Source organism: Oncorhynchus kisutch, linkage group LG30 (assembly GCF_002021735.2).
Source record: "Oncorhynchus kisutch isolate 150728-3 linkage group LG30, Okis_V2, whole genome shotgun sequence".
NCBI classification, from domain to species: domain Eukaryota; kingdom Metazoa; phylum Chordata; class Actinopteri; order Salmoniformes; family Salmonidae; genus Oncorhynchus; species Oncorhynchus kisutch.
Window position 1 is genome coordinate 31,663,988 of NC_034203.2, and position 16,711 is coordinate 31,680,698.

At 41.6% G+C, this 16,711-nt stretch overlaps 1 protein-coding gene across 2 annotated transcripts in view; it reads right to left on the reverse strand.

The window, feature by feature from the left end:
• The window catches only part of LOC109874801 (complement C3), a 66,753-nt gene that overhangs the window by 17,024 nt on the left and 33,018 nt on the right, over positions 1 to 16,711 (reverse strand). For both annotated transcript variants that reach the window (XM_020466801.2, XM_031810646.1), the window contains exons 13-19: positions 12,258 to 12,410; positions 12,047 to 12,173; positions 11,764 to 11,838; positions 11,484 to 11,678; positions 11,223 to 11,340; positions 10,738 to 10,826; positions 1,536 to 1,675 (exon numbers count right to left, since the gene is read on the reverse strand). In XM_020466801.2, the coding sequence (XP_020322390.1) occupies positions 1,536 to 1,675; positions 10,738 to 10,826; positions 11,223 to 11,340; positions 11,484 to 11,678; positions 11,764 to 11,838; positions 12,047 to 12,173; positions 12,258 to 12,410 (897 nt within the window). The remainder of the gene's footprint in view (positions 1 to 1,535; positions 1,676 to 10,737; positions 10,827 to 11,222; positions 11,341 to 11,483; positions 11,679 to 11,763; positions 11,839 to 12,046; positions 12,174 to 12,257; positions 12,411 to 16,711) is intronic.

Here is a 16,711-nt window from a genome sequence, read left to right on the forward strand (position 1 = left end):
CAATAAAGGAGTGGTTCTGCAGGTGGGTACCACAGACCACTTCTCAGTTCCTATGCTTCCTGGCTGATGTTTTGGTCACTTTTGAATGCTGGCGGTGCTTTCACTCTAGTGGTAGCATGAGACGGAGTCTACAACCCACACAAGTGGCTCAGGTAGTGCAGCTCATCCAGGATGGCACATCAATGCGGGCTGTGGCAAGAAGGTTTGCTGTGTCTGTCAGCGTAGTGTCCAGAGCATGGAGGCGCTACCAGGAGACAGGCCAGTACATCAGGAGACGTGGAGGAGGCCGTAGGAGGGCAACAACCCAGCAGCAAGACCGCTACCTCCGCCTTTGTGCAAGGAGGAGCACTGCCAGAGCCCTACAAAATGACCTCCAGCAGACCACAAATGTGCATGTGTCTGCTCAAACGGTCAGAAACAGACTCCATGAGGGTGGTATGAGGGCCCGACGTCCAGAGGTGGGGGTTGTGCTTACAGCCCAACACCATGCAGGACGTTTTTCATTTGCCAGAGAACACCAAGATTGGCAAATTTGCCACTGGCGCCCTGTGCTCTTCACAGATGAAAGCAGGTTCACACTGAGCACATGTGACAGACGTGACAGTCTGGAGACGCCGTGGAGAACGTTCTGCTGCCTGCAACATCCTCCAGCATGACCGGTTTGGCGGTGGGTCAGTCATGGTGTGGGGTGGCATTTCTTTGGGGGCCCGCATAGCCCTCCAACAGGCAGTTAACCCACTGTTCCCAGGCCGTCATTGAAAATAAGAATGTGTTCTTAACTGACTTGCCTGGTTAAATAAAGGTAAAAAATAAATAAAAATGTGCTCGTCAGCGGTAGCCTGACTGCCATTAGGTACCGAGATGAGACCCCCAGACCCCTTGTGAGACCATATGCTGGTGCGGTTGGCCCTGGGTTCCTCGTAATGCAAGTCAATGCTAGACCTCATGTGGCTGGAGTGTGTCAGCAGTTCCTGCAAGAAAAAGGCATTGATGCTATGGACTGGCCCGCCCGTTCCCCAGACCTGAATCCATTTGAGCACATCTGGGACATCATGTCTCGCTCCATCCACCAACGCCACATTGCACCACAGACTATCCAGGAGTTGGCCAGGTCTGGGAGGAGATCCCTCAGGAGACCATCTGCCACCTCATCAGGAGCATGCCCAGACGTTGTAGGGAGGTCATACAGGCACGGGGAGGCCACACACACTACTGAGCCTCATTTTGACTTGTTTTAAGGACATTACATCAAAGTTGGATCAGCCTGTAGTGTGGTTTTCCACTTTAATTTTGAGTGCTACTCCAAATCCAGACCTCCATGGGTTGATAAATTTGATTTCCATTGATTTTTCTGTGATTTTGTTGTCAGCACATTCAACTATTTAAAGAAAAAAGTATTTAATAAGAATATTTCATTCATTCAGATCTAGGATGTGTTATTTTAGTGTTCCCTTAATTTTTTGAGCAGTGTATATATAGTCATCGGCCTAAAGTGACTGCCTTACTGATCAAGCGACTTCAAACAAGACATCTACCTTTTGAGACACTTCATCGTAGTTGTGTATAACTACTTTGATCTGCACTTGTTCTCTGTTTACAACAGAGTATGGTAGGCGCAGGTCCACATAGAAGTTCTTTACAACAGTCATTTCTACAGGTTCTGCTACACATACACCTGCAAACAGAAAAATATTGTTTTAACGACTGTGTTTCAGACTGATCATGTCATGATAAATAACAAGTTGTTAATTGTCATCTGGGGTTGTACAACCTGAGGTACAACCTGTGATATTTTCTGCTGCTCGATGGTCTTTTCAATGAATCCTTTGATTCTTGAAAAATATAACATAAGTCTCCCATGAGCTTATGCAGTATAACTGTCTTACTTCATAATAACTCAAACTCAAACCTATTGGGCAAACATTTACCTATGTTTTTGGTGGTGCAATTAACATCTGAATAAACCATAATTAAAATAGGCCCAAATGCAACCTTAAGGGACAGTTAGCTTTTTTAACCAAATCTCTATTTCTGATGTAAATGGCATGTTATAGAAGTGCCCAGACAACCCACCAGCGAGTAATACTGGCGATACTTTCCGTGAGCGAGCATGCACGTGCTATCTATAAGCACACTCATGCTCGCACAAGGAAAAGTATCGCTCTTTCCAACAAAATGGAATATAACATTGCAGATAAAGTTCAGAAGGACACAATTTCATGTTTACAACACCTACATACCTGCATCACTATACTGAGTGCATTGACGTTTCTAAAAGGATGAAATGTTGTGTTTTTGGAGCCTTTGATCATGTTTTATCTGTGCACTGGCACAGCAGAACAAGCCTGAGGAAGTCTATCGCTGGTGGGCTAAGTTTCTCAAAACCAAGTGAAATTGCACTTGGACACTTATATAACATGCCATTTACATTTTAAAAATGTGAGATTAGGTAAAAAAAAAAAAAAGCTAACTTGTCCTTTAAACCAGCATTGTATGGTTTCAAAATAAAACAAGTGAAACATTGTCATAGTGCAAAATAATTGTGCAAAGTGCAACAAATACTTTTAACCTCATTGTAATCTCACAGTGTGACATAATTTTAAACTTTTGTTCGACAATGTGGATTATAATTTATATACAGTGGTGTTTATTTAACTACGGTGTTGTAAATTGAGTAACACATAAATATTCAGCATGGTTGCTCTGAGTAGATGTTTTTTGTGTCCCTCCAATTCCTATGATATGTTATGTTTGGTATACTTACTTAAGACAGAAACAAAAGGAGGGAAGTTTGTCGGGGAGGATACGTGGTCATATAACCCAAAGACACAATGACACAATGTTTTGCTTCTGAAGCGTAGATGAGAATTTAACTACGACTTGCAGGCAGTGGGTTCAGAACAACAATGACAAAAAATGTAGACAAACAATTTAACATTTTTGTGGAAATTATACCACCACCGAAAAGTGCATTTTGGAGACTGGAATGGCAAAGAGACATGTGCTCTGCCAGTGGTGTAAAGTAGTTAAGTAAAAGTATTTTTAAGTACTACTTAAGTAGTTTTTTTGTGGTATTGTACTTTTTACTCCATACATTTTCCCTTACACCCAAAATAACTTGTTACATTTTGACAGGAAAATGGTCCAATTCACACACTTATCAAGAGAACATCCCTGGTCATCCCTACTGCCTCTGATCTGGCGGATTCACTAAACATAAATGCCTTGTTTATAAATTATGTCTGAGTGTTGGAGCGTGCCGCAGGCTATCTGTCAAAAAATGTTAAAAAGCAATTTGTGCCATCTGGTTTGCTTAATACAGTGGGAAGAACAAGTATTTGATACACTTCCGATTTTGCAGGTTTTCCTACTTACAAAGCATGTAGAGGTCTGTCATTTTTATCATAGGTACACAACTGTGAGAGACGGAATCTAAAAGAAAAATCCAGAAAATCACATTGTATGATTTTTAAGTAATTCATTTGAATTTTATTGCATGATATAAGTATTTGATACATCAGAAAAGCAGAACTTAATATTTGGTACAGAAACCTGTGTTTGTCGCTGGGCAATACAGACTTTCAGCTCCCTCCAAAGATGTTCTATTGGGTTCAGGTCTGGAGACTGGCTAGGCCACTCCAGGACCTTGAGATGCTTCCTACGGAGCCACTCCTTAGTTGCCCTGGCTGTGTGTTTCGGGTCGTTGTCATGTTGGAAGACCCAGCCACGAACCATCTTCAATGCTCTTACTGAGGGAAGGAGGTTGTTGGCCAAGATCTCGCTATACATGGTCCCATCCATCCTCCCCTCAATATGGTGCAATCGTCCTGTCACCTTTTTAGAAAAGCTTCCCCAAAGAATGATGTTTCCACTTCCATGCTTCACGGTTGGGATGGTGTTCTTGGGGTTGTACTCATCCTTCTTCCTCCAAACACGGCGAGTGGAATTTAGACCAAAAATCTCTATTTTTGTCTCATCAGACCACATGACCTTCTCCCATTCCTCCTCTGGGTCATCCAGATGGTCATTGGCAAACTTCAGACGGGCCTGGACATGCGCTGGCTTGAGCAGGGGGACCTTGCGTGCGCTGCAGGATTTTAATACATGACGGCGTAGTGTGTTACTAATGGTTTTCTTTGAGACTGTGGTCCCAGCTCTCTTCAGGTCATTGACCAGGTCCTGCCGTGTAGTTCTGGGCTGATCCCTCACCTTCCTCATGATCATTGATGCCCCACGAGGTGAGATCTTGCATGGAGCCCCAGACCGAGGGTGATTGACCGTTATCTTGAACTTCTTCCATTTTCTAATAATTGCGCCAACAGTTGTTGCCTTCTCACCAAGCTGCTTTCCTATTGTCCTGTAGCCCATCACAGCCTTGTGCAGGTCTACAATTTGATCCCTGATGTCCTTACACAGCTCCCTGGTCTTGGCCATTGTGGAGAGGTTGGAGTCTATTTGATTAAGTGTATGGACAGGTGTCTTTTATACAGGTAACGAGTTCAAACAGGTGCAGTTAATACAGGTAATGAGTGGAGAACAGGAGGGCTTCTTAAAGCAAAACTAACAGGTCTGTGAGAGACGGAATTCTTACTGGTTGGTAGGTGATCAAATACTTATGTCATGCAATAAAATGCAAATTAATTACTTAAAAATCATACAATGTGATTTTCTGGATTTTTGTTTTTGATTCCGTCTCTCACAGTTGAAGTGTACCTATGATAAAAATGAGGAAAACCTGCAAAATCGGCAGTGTATCAAATACTTGTTCTCCCCACTGTAAATGGAATTTGTAATGGTTTATACTTTTACTTAAGTACATTTAGGCAGTTCCATTTACTTTTGATACTTAAGTACATTTAAAACCAAATACTTTTAGTCTTTTACTCAAGTGGTATTTTACTGGTTGGCTTTCACTTTTACTTGAGTTATTTTCTATTAAGGTATCTTTACTTTTACTAAAGTATGACAATTGAGTACTTTTTCCATGCATGTGCCTGCACATAATATTGAGTTTGCAAAAGGCTTTCGTAGCAAGTTAACATTTAATTGAGAAGGTTTTTGGGAAAGCCTTTTCATCTACCAGAAGATGGTTAGGCCTATCATTAGCATCGTTATATTTTTCCTGTTTCTTAGTTGTTTGAAACCTGGACATTTTACTTCATATTATGAGGCATGTCTTCCATTGCTTCAAAGTAGCCTATAGCCAAAATCCCACCATAGAAACATGGAGGAAATTATTTTATAAAGACTTCCTCATATGCGTTCTCCTGTTCTATTGGTTTTCTTTCAACCTTCTTTCATTGTCTAGCAGACAAAGGCATTATCCTAGTCATTTTAGCAACCCATGATAGTTGTTGCATCTTCAGATCTTCTCTCTTTCTAAATTTCAAACTGATATTTCCATTGCTGCTCCTAAAATGTGAATAAATAATAGTTTATCAACATTTTAAGCTCAACATTCTGATCTGTTCCATCAGCCTATTAATTGATACAGTGTTTACATACACTACTTTGATACGCATTGTGGGGATTAAGAAGAGAGTATATATGCTATCACTACTGCAAAATAAGTAGGTATATGGCGTATGCGTATACCCTCTACTACACCACTGTGGTTGCTTCAAGTTGTGTATTTACAGTCTTTTATGTATTGCATTGTCATAAACTCCAATTTCAATGTTAGTCCGTTAGGCCTATAGCCTAATTCGTTAAATAGCCTGACCCATATTTGCTAAATATGTTGAACATGTTTGCATTCAGTATTGTTCTAATTGTATTGCTTCAATAAGGAAATATACAGTGCATTTGGAAAGTATTCAGACCACTTAACTTTTTCCACATTTTGTTACGTTACAGCCTTATTCTAAAATGGATTAAATAAAAATAAATCCTCATCAATCTACACCCCATAATGACCAAGCAAAAACAGTTTTTTTCTGGCAAATGTATTAAAAACAAAAAAAGAAATACCTCATTTAGATGTTTCTACAACTTGATTGGAGTCCACCTGTGGTAAATTCAATTGATTGTACATGATTTGGAAAGGCACACACCTGTCTATACAAGGTCCCACAGTTGACACTGCAAGTCAGAGCAAAACCAAGCCATGAGGTCGAAGGAATGGTCCAATGAGCTCCGAGACAGGATTGTGTCGAGGCACAAATCTGGGGAAGGATACCAAAACATTTCTGAGAATTCAAGGTCCCCAAGAACACAGTGGCCGTCATCATTCTTAAATGGAAGAAGTTTGGAACCACCAAGACTCTTCCTAGAGCTAGCCGCCTGGACAAACTGATCAATCGGGGGAGAAGGGTCTTGGTCAGTTAGGTGACGAAGAACCTGATGGTCACTCTGACAGAGCTCTAGAGTTCCTCTGTGGAGATGGGAGAACCTTCCAGAAGGACAACCATCTCTGCAGGACTCCAACAAATCAGGCCTTTATGGTAGAGTGACCAGACGGAAGCCACTCCTCAGTAAACGCCACATGACAGCCTGCTTGGAGTTTGCCAAAAGACACCTAAAGACTCTCAGACCATGAGAAACAAGATTCTCTGGTCTGATGAAACCAAGAATGAACTCTTTGGCCTGAATGCCAAGCGTCACGTCTGCAAGAATCCTGGCACCATCCGTACAATGAAGCATGGTGGTGGCGGCATCATGCTGTGGGGATGTTTTTCAGTGGCAGGGACTGGGAGACTAGTCAGGGTCGAGGGAAAGATGAATGGAGCAAAGTACAGAGGGATCCTTGATGAAAACCTGCTCCATAGTGCTCAGGACCTCAGACTGGGGCGAAGGTTCACCTTCTGTTACGGATACTTTATTTTATTTTATTTTATTTTACCTTTATTTAACCAGGTAGGCAAGTTGAGAACAAGTTCTCATTTACAATTGCGACCACAGGTATCCTGTGTGTGTATGTATCCTGTGTTCTTTTCTCTCCTTCTCCCCTCACAGGTGAAAATCATCACTCCCCAATCAGTCACCAATCAAGCATCAATCAGAAGACACACCTCCTCCTGTTTCCTACCATATCACCGTTCCTTTCCCTTTGTTTAAAAACCCTGTCAATTGTTTGCTGTGGAGCTCAATCTCTCTGTAAATGCCATGTCTGTAGATCTCTCTGTTTCACTCTCTTTATGTATTGAGCTATCTTTTGTTTGAGCACCTCCATATCACTTTGTCATCACCTGTGAGTATTGTTTTTGGTTATGGTGTTTGTTTGTTTGCTGGTGGGAAAAGGGGGAACCAGGACAAGTCGCCCATGGGCATACACTACCCGTAGGTAAACTTTGTTAAATACACTAGTTAGAACTGGGCGGACCACCCACTGTATTTTTGGTTAGTTAGTTAGCTGTTAAATTAGGCTAGTCTAGCTTAGGGGTGTTTTTGAATACTTATTGTTTCTTTCCTTGGGTCCAGTTCAGCCCCTTTTTCTGCTCCCCCCATTACCGTGTGTTTATTAATAAACCCTGAGTTTGACGGTAGATGATTTCAGTTGTCGTGGTTTGTTCGTTCACACTTTTACTTTGTCACTATTATAAATTGCATGAGTTATGTTACGGGTCTCATTACCATCCCCCCCTAGACTGTCGGGCCAAAAGGGATTCGTAACACCTTCCAACAGGACAATGACCCTGAGCACAGAGCCAAGACAACGCAGGAGTGGCTTCGGGTCAAGTCTCTGAATGTCCTTGAGTGGCCCATCCAGAGCCCGGACTTGAACCCAATCCACCCCGATTTGTTACTTTTTATTTAAATTTTTGACTTATCTATTTTTGACTTCCTTTTCTTAAAACTGTATTGTTGGTTAAGAGCTTGTAAGTAAGCATTTCACTGTAAGGTCTACACCTGTTATTTTCAGTGCATGTGACAAATAACATTTGATTTGATCTGCAGAGAGGAATGGGAGAAACTCCCCAAATACAGGTGTGCCAAGCTTGTAGCGTCATACGCAAGAAGAGTCGAGGCTGTAATCGCTGCCAACGGTGCTTCAACAAAGTACTGAGTAAAGGGTCTGAATACCTTTGTAAATGTTATGTTTCAGTATTTTATTCATAATAAATTAGCAAAAAAAATCTAAAACTGTTTTTGCTTTGTCATTATGGGGTATTGTTTGTAGATTGAGGGGGGAAAATGTCTATAAATACAATAAGGCTGTAACCTAACAAAATGTGGAATGCCACACAGCCTACTGATGAGTAAGCAGCATGATGACAACGTGATCAGCAGAGTGATCTTCTTTGTGAAAAGGGGGAGACGACCATCCCGGAGATGGCGTGCCCATGAGGGTGTTGAGGTCGTGTGTCTTCTCAGAAATTGGGACAAGTCGACCATGAAGATGGGTGTACTGTATCGTGTTTCGAAGAATGGTTACAAAGAGGAGAAAGTAACTGTATGTGGTTCCAGCCTCCATGAACGCTGTTGAAGGGTGTCCATGATGAAGCTGGCCACCAGGGCCAACAGAGAACAGTCTACCTGACAAGACAGAGGTTCTTCTGGCATGGCCTGGATAGGGAGGTTAAAGCATATGTGAAGTGTTGCAGGAGATGCGTCGTGATCGAGACTCCTGATCCGGAAGCAAGATCTCCTCTTGAGAGCATAATAACAACTGAGCCTCTTGAACTAGTGTGCATAGACTTTTGGTCTGCAGAAGATTCTTCAAACAAGTCCCTGGATGTGCTCGTTGTTACTGATCACTTTACCAAATTGGCTCATGCCTTCTTGTGTCCGAACCAGTCTGCTAAGTCTGTAGCTCATCAATTGAGGAACAACTATTTCTGTGTCTACGGGATGCCTCGCCGTATACACTCAGATCAGGGACCCAACTTTGAGAGTGCTTTAATAGACGAACTGTTGAGTGTTGCAGGTGTTCAGAAGTCTCACACCATGCCGTACCATCTGATGGGGAATGGGTCCTGTGAAAGGATGAATAGGACGTTGGGAAACATGATCTGGGCCCTGCCGACGAAAGCAAAGCACAGATGGACTCAGGCGCTGAAGTCCCTCACGTTTGCGTACAATTGTACAATCCATGAGACCACAGGCTTTGCACCTTTCCTGCTAATGTTTGGGAGGAAGCCAAGACTGCCTGTTGACATAGTCTTTGGCTCTGTCATAGAGAACCCAGAAGTTGTCGACTATGACCAGTTTGTTCAGTCCTTGAGGAGAGATCTGAAAGAAGCCATGAATACAGCACAGGCAAAGCAGTTGAAGAGGCTAAGCAGTTGAAGCGAAGCAGTTGAAGAAGCAGTTGAAGAGGCATGCTGACCTCTATGACAGAAGAGTCAGAGGAGCTCCAGTGGAGATTTGTGATCGAGTGTTGCTGGCTAACAAGGGGGAGCGCGGAAAGCGGAACCTCGCTGACCGTTGGGAGGATACTGTCTACCTTGTCACTGGATTGAATGCTGATAGGCACACTTTTAAGATTCAGAACAGCTCCACTGGACAGGAGAAGACGGTACATCGCAACCTGATAATGCCAGTCAACTTTCTTCCTCTTCACCATGCTGCCGTTGATGATGGAACAGACATGTCTGGATTAACAGAGTCTGAGGACATGAATGACGGCCTTGTGGTCTCAGCTGCCATGGACACTGCAGTGGATGATGATGCTGAGTACAGAATAAAAGTGTGGGTGTCAGAGTTGCCTTCTGAAGGAACAGGTGACACAAGCCTGGAGGGTGATGTGCAATCCTTGGATGCTTAGGATATTCCACCTTTGCATTCTGTGGAAGATATACTGCAGCTGGAAGTTCTGCCTCGATCAGAGAGTCTTCAAGAATCTGACCATGACCGTAACAGTGTCGTGAGTGAGCTAATTGACCAGTCTGCTTACAATATCCGTACTGACCTACCAAACTCAGACCATTCCTTATCTGATCAGTTACGCACTGACTGTGTTGACAGACCCACTATTGCAACAATACATAACACTGCTACTCCTTATGCAGTTGAAGGTACTCTGGGTCATATTAGGTCAAGGGCAGGAAGACTATTTAAACCAGTGTCAAGACTGATTGAGATTATGAATCAACAGAAAGTTAGCTCTTGAAGGTTAATATGTGAATAGAGGGTCAATGGTATTGACATCTTTTATTTGTTTTTACATCATTGTGACCATGATTAGAGGTTGCAGGATGGTAATGTGATGGATATGATAGTCTCTTATGATATGATGGTTTATTTTATTACTTGGATGTTTTAAAGTCGCCGAGTGTACTTAACATGTAACAGGCATGTTTACCTATGAGGGCTAAGGGGATTGATCAACCACTTTTCACTCTAATTCTCATGGAGAATAGTAATAATCGAAAATAATAATTGCTGGGTTCTTAATAACTTAGTCCACGTTTGTGTAGTCATGGTGGTTCATATTTCATTTATTTTATGCTGTGACTAAATAACAATTTTAAATCAAAACCTTGAGAGATGATAATTTACTTTATTGTTAGAAATAGGCATACCATTGATTTTTAGGCTAATGAAAGATAAATAAGATAAGTTAAAATGCATGTAAAAATCTAGTGTATTTTCATACATATGTTTTTTACCAAGTACAAAAATGGATATAACCAGATTGACCCTTTAAAGGCAGATATATTGTGGATTTGTTTTGGACATCATCTCGGTTGTCATTCATCAATAATGGATGACTCCCATTGAAAAAACATTGTCTCCATCTGAAATGTTTACCGTACTATCATGCTAGAAATTGAGATGGTACTTGGAGCCACTCACCTTTGGTTTCAGAGGTACTGATACCGAGGATCATCCACTGTGTGATGGAGTCTTGAAGAACCATGTTAGTCTTTTCATGTGTGACAATACTGAATAAGGGAGCGAGAGAGAATGATATACATTTCTATCTGCTGGATGCATTTAACATGTGAGGGATTGCTTTAGCAGAACCAGTGGGAAATTATTATTATATTATCAAAAGTATCTAAACTACTACTTCCTCCACATCATTAGAATACAATGCATCATGCTGTAGTCTAATAGAAAACAGAACATTTGCTTGCAATTGCATTGAACTGGGGCTTCGCTTACATTTGAAAGCCCTTTGAATATCTTATCTTTGGTTGGTCAGATCTTGAGTATGTGAGATACCTACCTGGTTCCCAAATTCTGAAACCCATACCTGATTAAATCCATCAATTTTACATAATCAGTAACACATGAGGAACAATCATGTGTTACTGTCTGTTAAATGTTATCTTTACCCAGCATGCGTTTCTTTATCACTCAGCAGTATGGTGGTCCACATCCAGCTGACATCAAATTTAGAGCGGATAATAATGTCCTCCTCCTCATCGTCATCAAATAAATCTTTATTATCGTCTGAAAAATTCAACAAGATTGAAGAAGAGAAAGAGAGTGAGAGAACTCGATAGACATTTATATTTACACAATCTATCGATTTGCCTATGAAATGTATGTCAGACAAAGACAGACTGAAAAAAAGAAAGAAAAAATGCTTTTACTGCGAGCGAGGATCAGTTCTGGGGTGGTGAAGCGTATCTTATCTTTCTGGATTCCTTGACAGCAGTGTAGAAAGGCCTCCACACACTTCGGCCCTTCTGTGATGTAGTGCGAGCGCTTCTCACATGAGTAGTCCAAGGGAAAGTCCATCATGCCATCATGACAGCACCTCTTCACATTCTCTTCATACTGTCTCGCTTGGGAAGTAGATAACATAACGCAGCTATATCGGTTAATTCACCCTCATTCTATTTATGATCTGTTACATCAGCCCTTACTCACCTAGCTCATATTTGGCTTCCTGTAAAGACTCTGCCCGTCGCCTCCTTTTAGGTACCTCTGTGTCACAACTGAATCCTAAGAGATGATTGAAAAGCAACTGAAGCTGATAAAAGGGTCTAATCTTAACTAACATAATTGAAGAAACCAAGAGAACATCAACTACAGTATTTGTCCAGTAGCTTAGTAATTCAAATGCTGCAGTGATCAGTGCATCTCAACAAGCGTATGCTTATCTGGAATGTAGTAATAGTATATAAAATAATATTATGCAGATTGCTCCTACGTTGTCTAGGTGCTGTTTTTTCTTGATTGGATACAAACAGGAGGCCAGCATCTGAGAAAATTGCCATGTTGTTTCGCCCCCCTCCCCTTGTGCACCCTTTGTCACTCCTCTCTACTTCATCCCAGATCTGAAATAAAGTGAGATAGAAGGGGCGTGTCAAAATGGTTCAAGCAGCAGAATATAAAAATGTAACAAGATTTCAGTGTGTCACCTTGGCCTGCGTGAGATTGCCCTTTTTACTCAGCATGTAAGCAGCCTTGTCAACCACCACCAGCCCAACCTTGGCACCTGGGTCTCCCTCCACGTTCAGAGAGAACTCTTCTCTTGGGCGGAGGTTATTAGATTTCTTTATGGATAGTTTTAGCTAAAAATCAGAACATGGACAGATGCAAAGAACATTAATGAGAACAAAAAAATGTGATGTGACATATTGAATGTACAGTACACTCCAAAAGTATTGGGACAGTGACAATTTTGTTGTTGTTTTGGCTCTGTACTCCAGCACTTTGGATGTGAAATGGTTAATGGCTATGAGGTTAAAGTGCAGATTGTCGGCTATAAATTGAGGTTATTTTTTATAAATTTCGGTTAACTATTTGGAAATTACAGCACTTTTTGTACATAGTCCCCCCATAGAAATGAATGGAAAACAATGTATTGTGTCATTTTGGAGTATAATTATTTACATATAATGTAAATAAGAATATAATATAAATATTTCAAATCACTTCTACATTAATGTGAATGCTACAATGATTATGGATAGTCCTGAATGTTTCATGAATAATGATGAGTGAGAAAGCTAGACGCACAAATATCCTACCCCCAAGACATGCTAACCTCTCACCATTACAATAACAGGTGAGGTTAGCTTTTTGAGGGTGTCATGATGTTGGCCTGGGGGGTTGGTTTATGACAGTCATAAATACCTCTCCCCCCTTTTCCCTCTCTCTACCCTACTAAGGTTACATTTGCAAAACCCTTGTTTAACATAGAGATTCTGGGAACGTCAGAATGTGGGGGGAAATGAACTACAGTGGGGCAAAAAAGTATTTAGTCAGCCACCAATTGTGCAAGTTCTCCCACTTACAAAGATGAGAGAAGCCTGTAATTTTCATCATAGGTACACTTCAACTATGACAAAATGATTTTAAAAAATCCAGAAAATCACATTTTAATGAATTTATTTGCAAATGATGAAAATAAGTATTTGGTCACCTACAAACAAGCAAGATTTCTGGGTCTCACAGACCTGTAACTTCTTCTTTAAGAGGCTCCTCTGTCCTCCACTCGTTACCTGTATTAATGGCACCTGTTTGAACTTGTTATCAGTATAAAAGACACTCCACTATGGCCAAGACCAAAGAGCTGTCAAAGGACACCAGAAACAAAATTGTAGACCTGCACCAAGCTGGGAAGACTGAATCTGCAATAGGTAAGCAGCTTGGTTTGAATTAATTATTAGGAAATGGAAGACATACAAGAACACTGATAATCTCCCTCGATCTGGGGCTCCACGCAAGATCTCACTCCGTGGGGTCAAAACGATCACAAGAACAGTGAGCAAAAATCCCAGAACCACACGGGGGGACCTAGTAAATGACCTGCAGAGAGCTGGGACCAAAGTAACAAAGGCTACTATCAGTAACACACTACGCAGCCAGGAACTCAAATCCTGCAGTGCCAGACGTGTCCCCCTGCTTAAGCCAGTACATGTCCAGGCCCGTCTGAAGTGTGCTAGAGAGCATTTGGATGATCCAGAAGAAGATTGAGAGAATGTCATATGGTCAGATGAAACCAAAATATAACTTTTTGGTAAAAACTCAACTAGTCGTGTTTGGAGGACAAAGAATGCTGAGTTGCATCCAAAGAATACCATACCTACTGTGAAGCATGTGGGTGGAATCATCATGCTTTGGGGCTGTTTTTCTGCAAAGGGACCAGGACGACTTATCCATGTAAAGGAAAGAATGAATGGGGCCATGTATCGTGAAATTTTGAGTGAAAACCTCCTTCCATCAGCAAGGGCATTGAAGATGAACATGGCTGGGTCTTTCAGCATGACAATGATCCCAAACACACCGCCTGGGCAATGGAGTGGCTTCGTAAGAAGCATTTCAAGGTCCTGGAGTGGCCTAGCCAATCTCCAGATATCAACCCCATAGAAAATCTTTGGAGGGAGTTGAAAGTCCGTGTTGCCCAGCAACAGCCCCAAAACATCATTGCTCTAGAGGAGATCTGCATGGAGGAATGGGCCAAAATACCAGCAACAGTGTGTGAAAACCTTGTGAAGACTTACACTGGCTTACTGGGGCTCTCTCATGCCGTCCCTGGAAGGGGTGCGTCACCTGAGTGGGTTGATTCACTGATGTGGTCATCCTGTCTGGGTTGGCGCCCCCCCCTTGGGTTGTGCCATGGCAGATATCTTTTGTGGGCTATACTCAGCCTAAGTTGGTGGTTGAAGATATGCCTCTAGTGGTGTGGGGGCTGTGCTTTGGCAAAGTGGGTGGGGTTATATCCTTCCTGTTTGGCCCTGTCCGGGGGTGTCCTCGAATGGGGCCACAGTGTCTCCTGACCCCTCCTGTCTCAGCCTCCAGTATTTATGCTGCAGTAGTTTCTGTGTCGGGGGGCTAGGGTCAGTTTGTTATATCTGGAGTACTTCTCCTGTCCTATTCGGTGTCCTGTGTGAATTCTCTAATTCTCTCCTTCTCTCTTTCTTTCTCGCTCTCGGAGGACCTGAGCCCTAGGACCATGCCCCAGGACTACCTGACATGATGACGCCTTGCTGTCCCCAGTCCATCTGACCGTGCTGCTGCTCCAGTTTCAATTGTTCTGCCTTATTATTATACGACCATGCTGGTCATTTATGAACATTTGAACATCTTGGCCATGTTCTGTCATAATCTCCACCTGGCACAGCCAGAAGAGGACTGGCCACCCCACATAGCCTGGTTCCTCTCTAGGTTTCTTCCTAGGTTTTGGCCTTTCTATGGAGTTTTTCCTAGCCACCGTGCTTCTACACCTGCATTGCTTGCTGTTTGGGATTTTAGGCTGGGTTTCTGTACAGCACTTTGAGATATCAGCTGATGTACGAAGGGCTATATAAATCAATTTGATTTGTTTTGATTTGATTTGATTTACAGAAAACGTTTGACCTCTGTCATTGCCAACAAAGGGTATATAACAAAGTATTGAGATAACAAAAGTTTATTGACCAAATACTTATTTTCCACCATAATTTGCAAATAAATTCATAAAAAATCCTACAATGTGATTTTCTGGATTTTTTTTCTTCTCATTTTGTCTGTCATAGTTGAAGTGTACCTATGATGAAAATGACAGGCCTCTCTCATCTTTTTAAGTGGGAGAACTTGCACAATTGGTGGCTGACTAAATACTTTTTTGCCCCACTGTATATTCTGGTAATCCGAACAATTGAACATATGGGGTGGTACTTAATGAATATGATGTCAGTTCGGTTGTCATCTGAGTCATTCTCATCAATGGTAAGATGACAAACTCTACAGTGGAAAGTCTACACATCAGAGTTATCGGATTCACATGGAATTGTTGTTCAATTTAAATGTTTGAATATGAAATTATTTGTGATGGGATGAAATGTGATTTTAGCTTCTAAAATGTGACATTTGGTTTTTCATAAGATAGGGCTGCTCAATCAGTGGCCCTCCCCTGTGAAGGGACAAGGGCTATAAAACTTTTCAAACAAACCCTCCTCTCCCTTCCTATATAAGCCCTTGACGACAACATAACTTCCTGTTCCGAGGATATGAGGGCTACGGTCCTATGTCAGAATGGTTCAGATAATAACTACAGAACGAAGCCAACATCAGCATGAGCTTTGGTTGCGAATGGTTTGAACTTTTGAACTCTTATTCACTACAGAAGTGATACCTCCTAGCTGTTGAGTTAGCGACCACAGCTGCAAACGCAGGTTAGGAAGGAACAGACAGAGTATCCCGTCTATCACACACAACGTTACTACAACGTATTCAATTGACAACCAGAGACATTCTTCAAAGGATAGAGGACTGGGTTTGGCAACACGGTCTTCCATCTACCACCAACCTACTGAAAGGGACCAGAGTAAATATTTATTGCATTTTCCTTTTCCAAATGGGCGGTAATTTAGAATGCATAAGATACTGTATTTACGATAGCACAGCTTCACCTTTGTTCCTGTTTTCCCGCTCTTTCACTCAACCCAGCCCCTTTTCCTTTGTGTAACCAGCTGTCATATCTGTTCTGCCCGCCAGGGCCGTTTTCCTTCATGACATAATTTGTAATCAAGTTATGATTAATTGTGTGTATGTGAATTCTGTGTGATTAGTTAGGTATTTAGTAAATAAATAATTAAACCCAATTTTGTATTGCTGATTAAAATTGTTAGCCAGGGTTCTTGCAGATAAAATAATTTACAACTTTCAGATTATGAGACTGAAGTAAGATAAAGATTCATGTTGACTGCTATTGATGTAAAATATTACTAGTTCTTTAAGAGTTTATTATTTTGTGGTGCCCGACTCTAGTTAATTACATTTACATGATTAGCTCAATCAGGTGATATTAATTACGGATAAATTATTTTATAGAATAGCATGTCATATCACTTAATCCGGCATAGCCAAAGACACGACAGGGGGTACG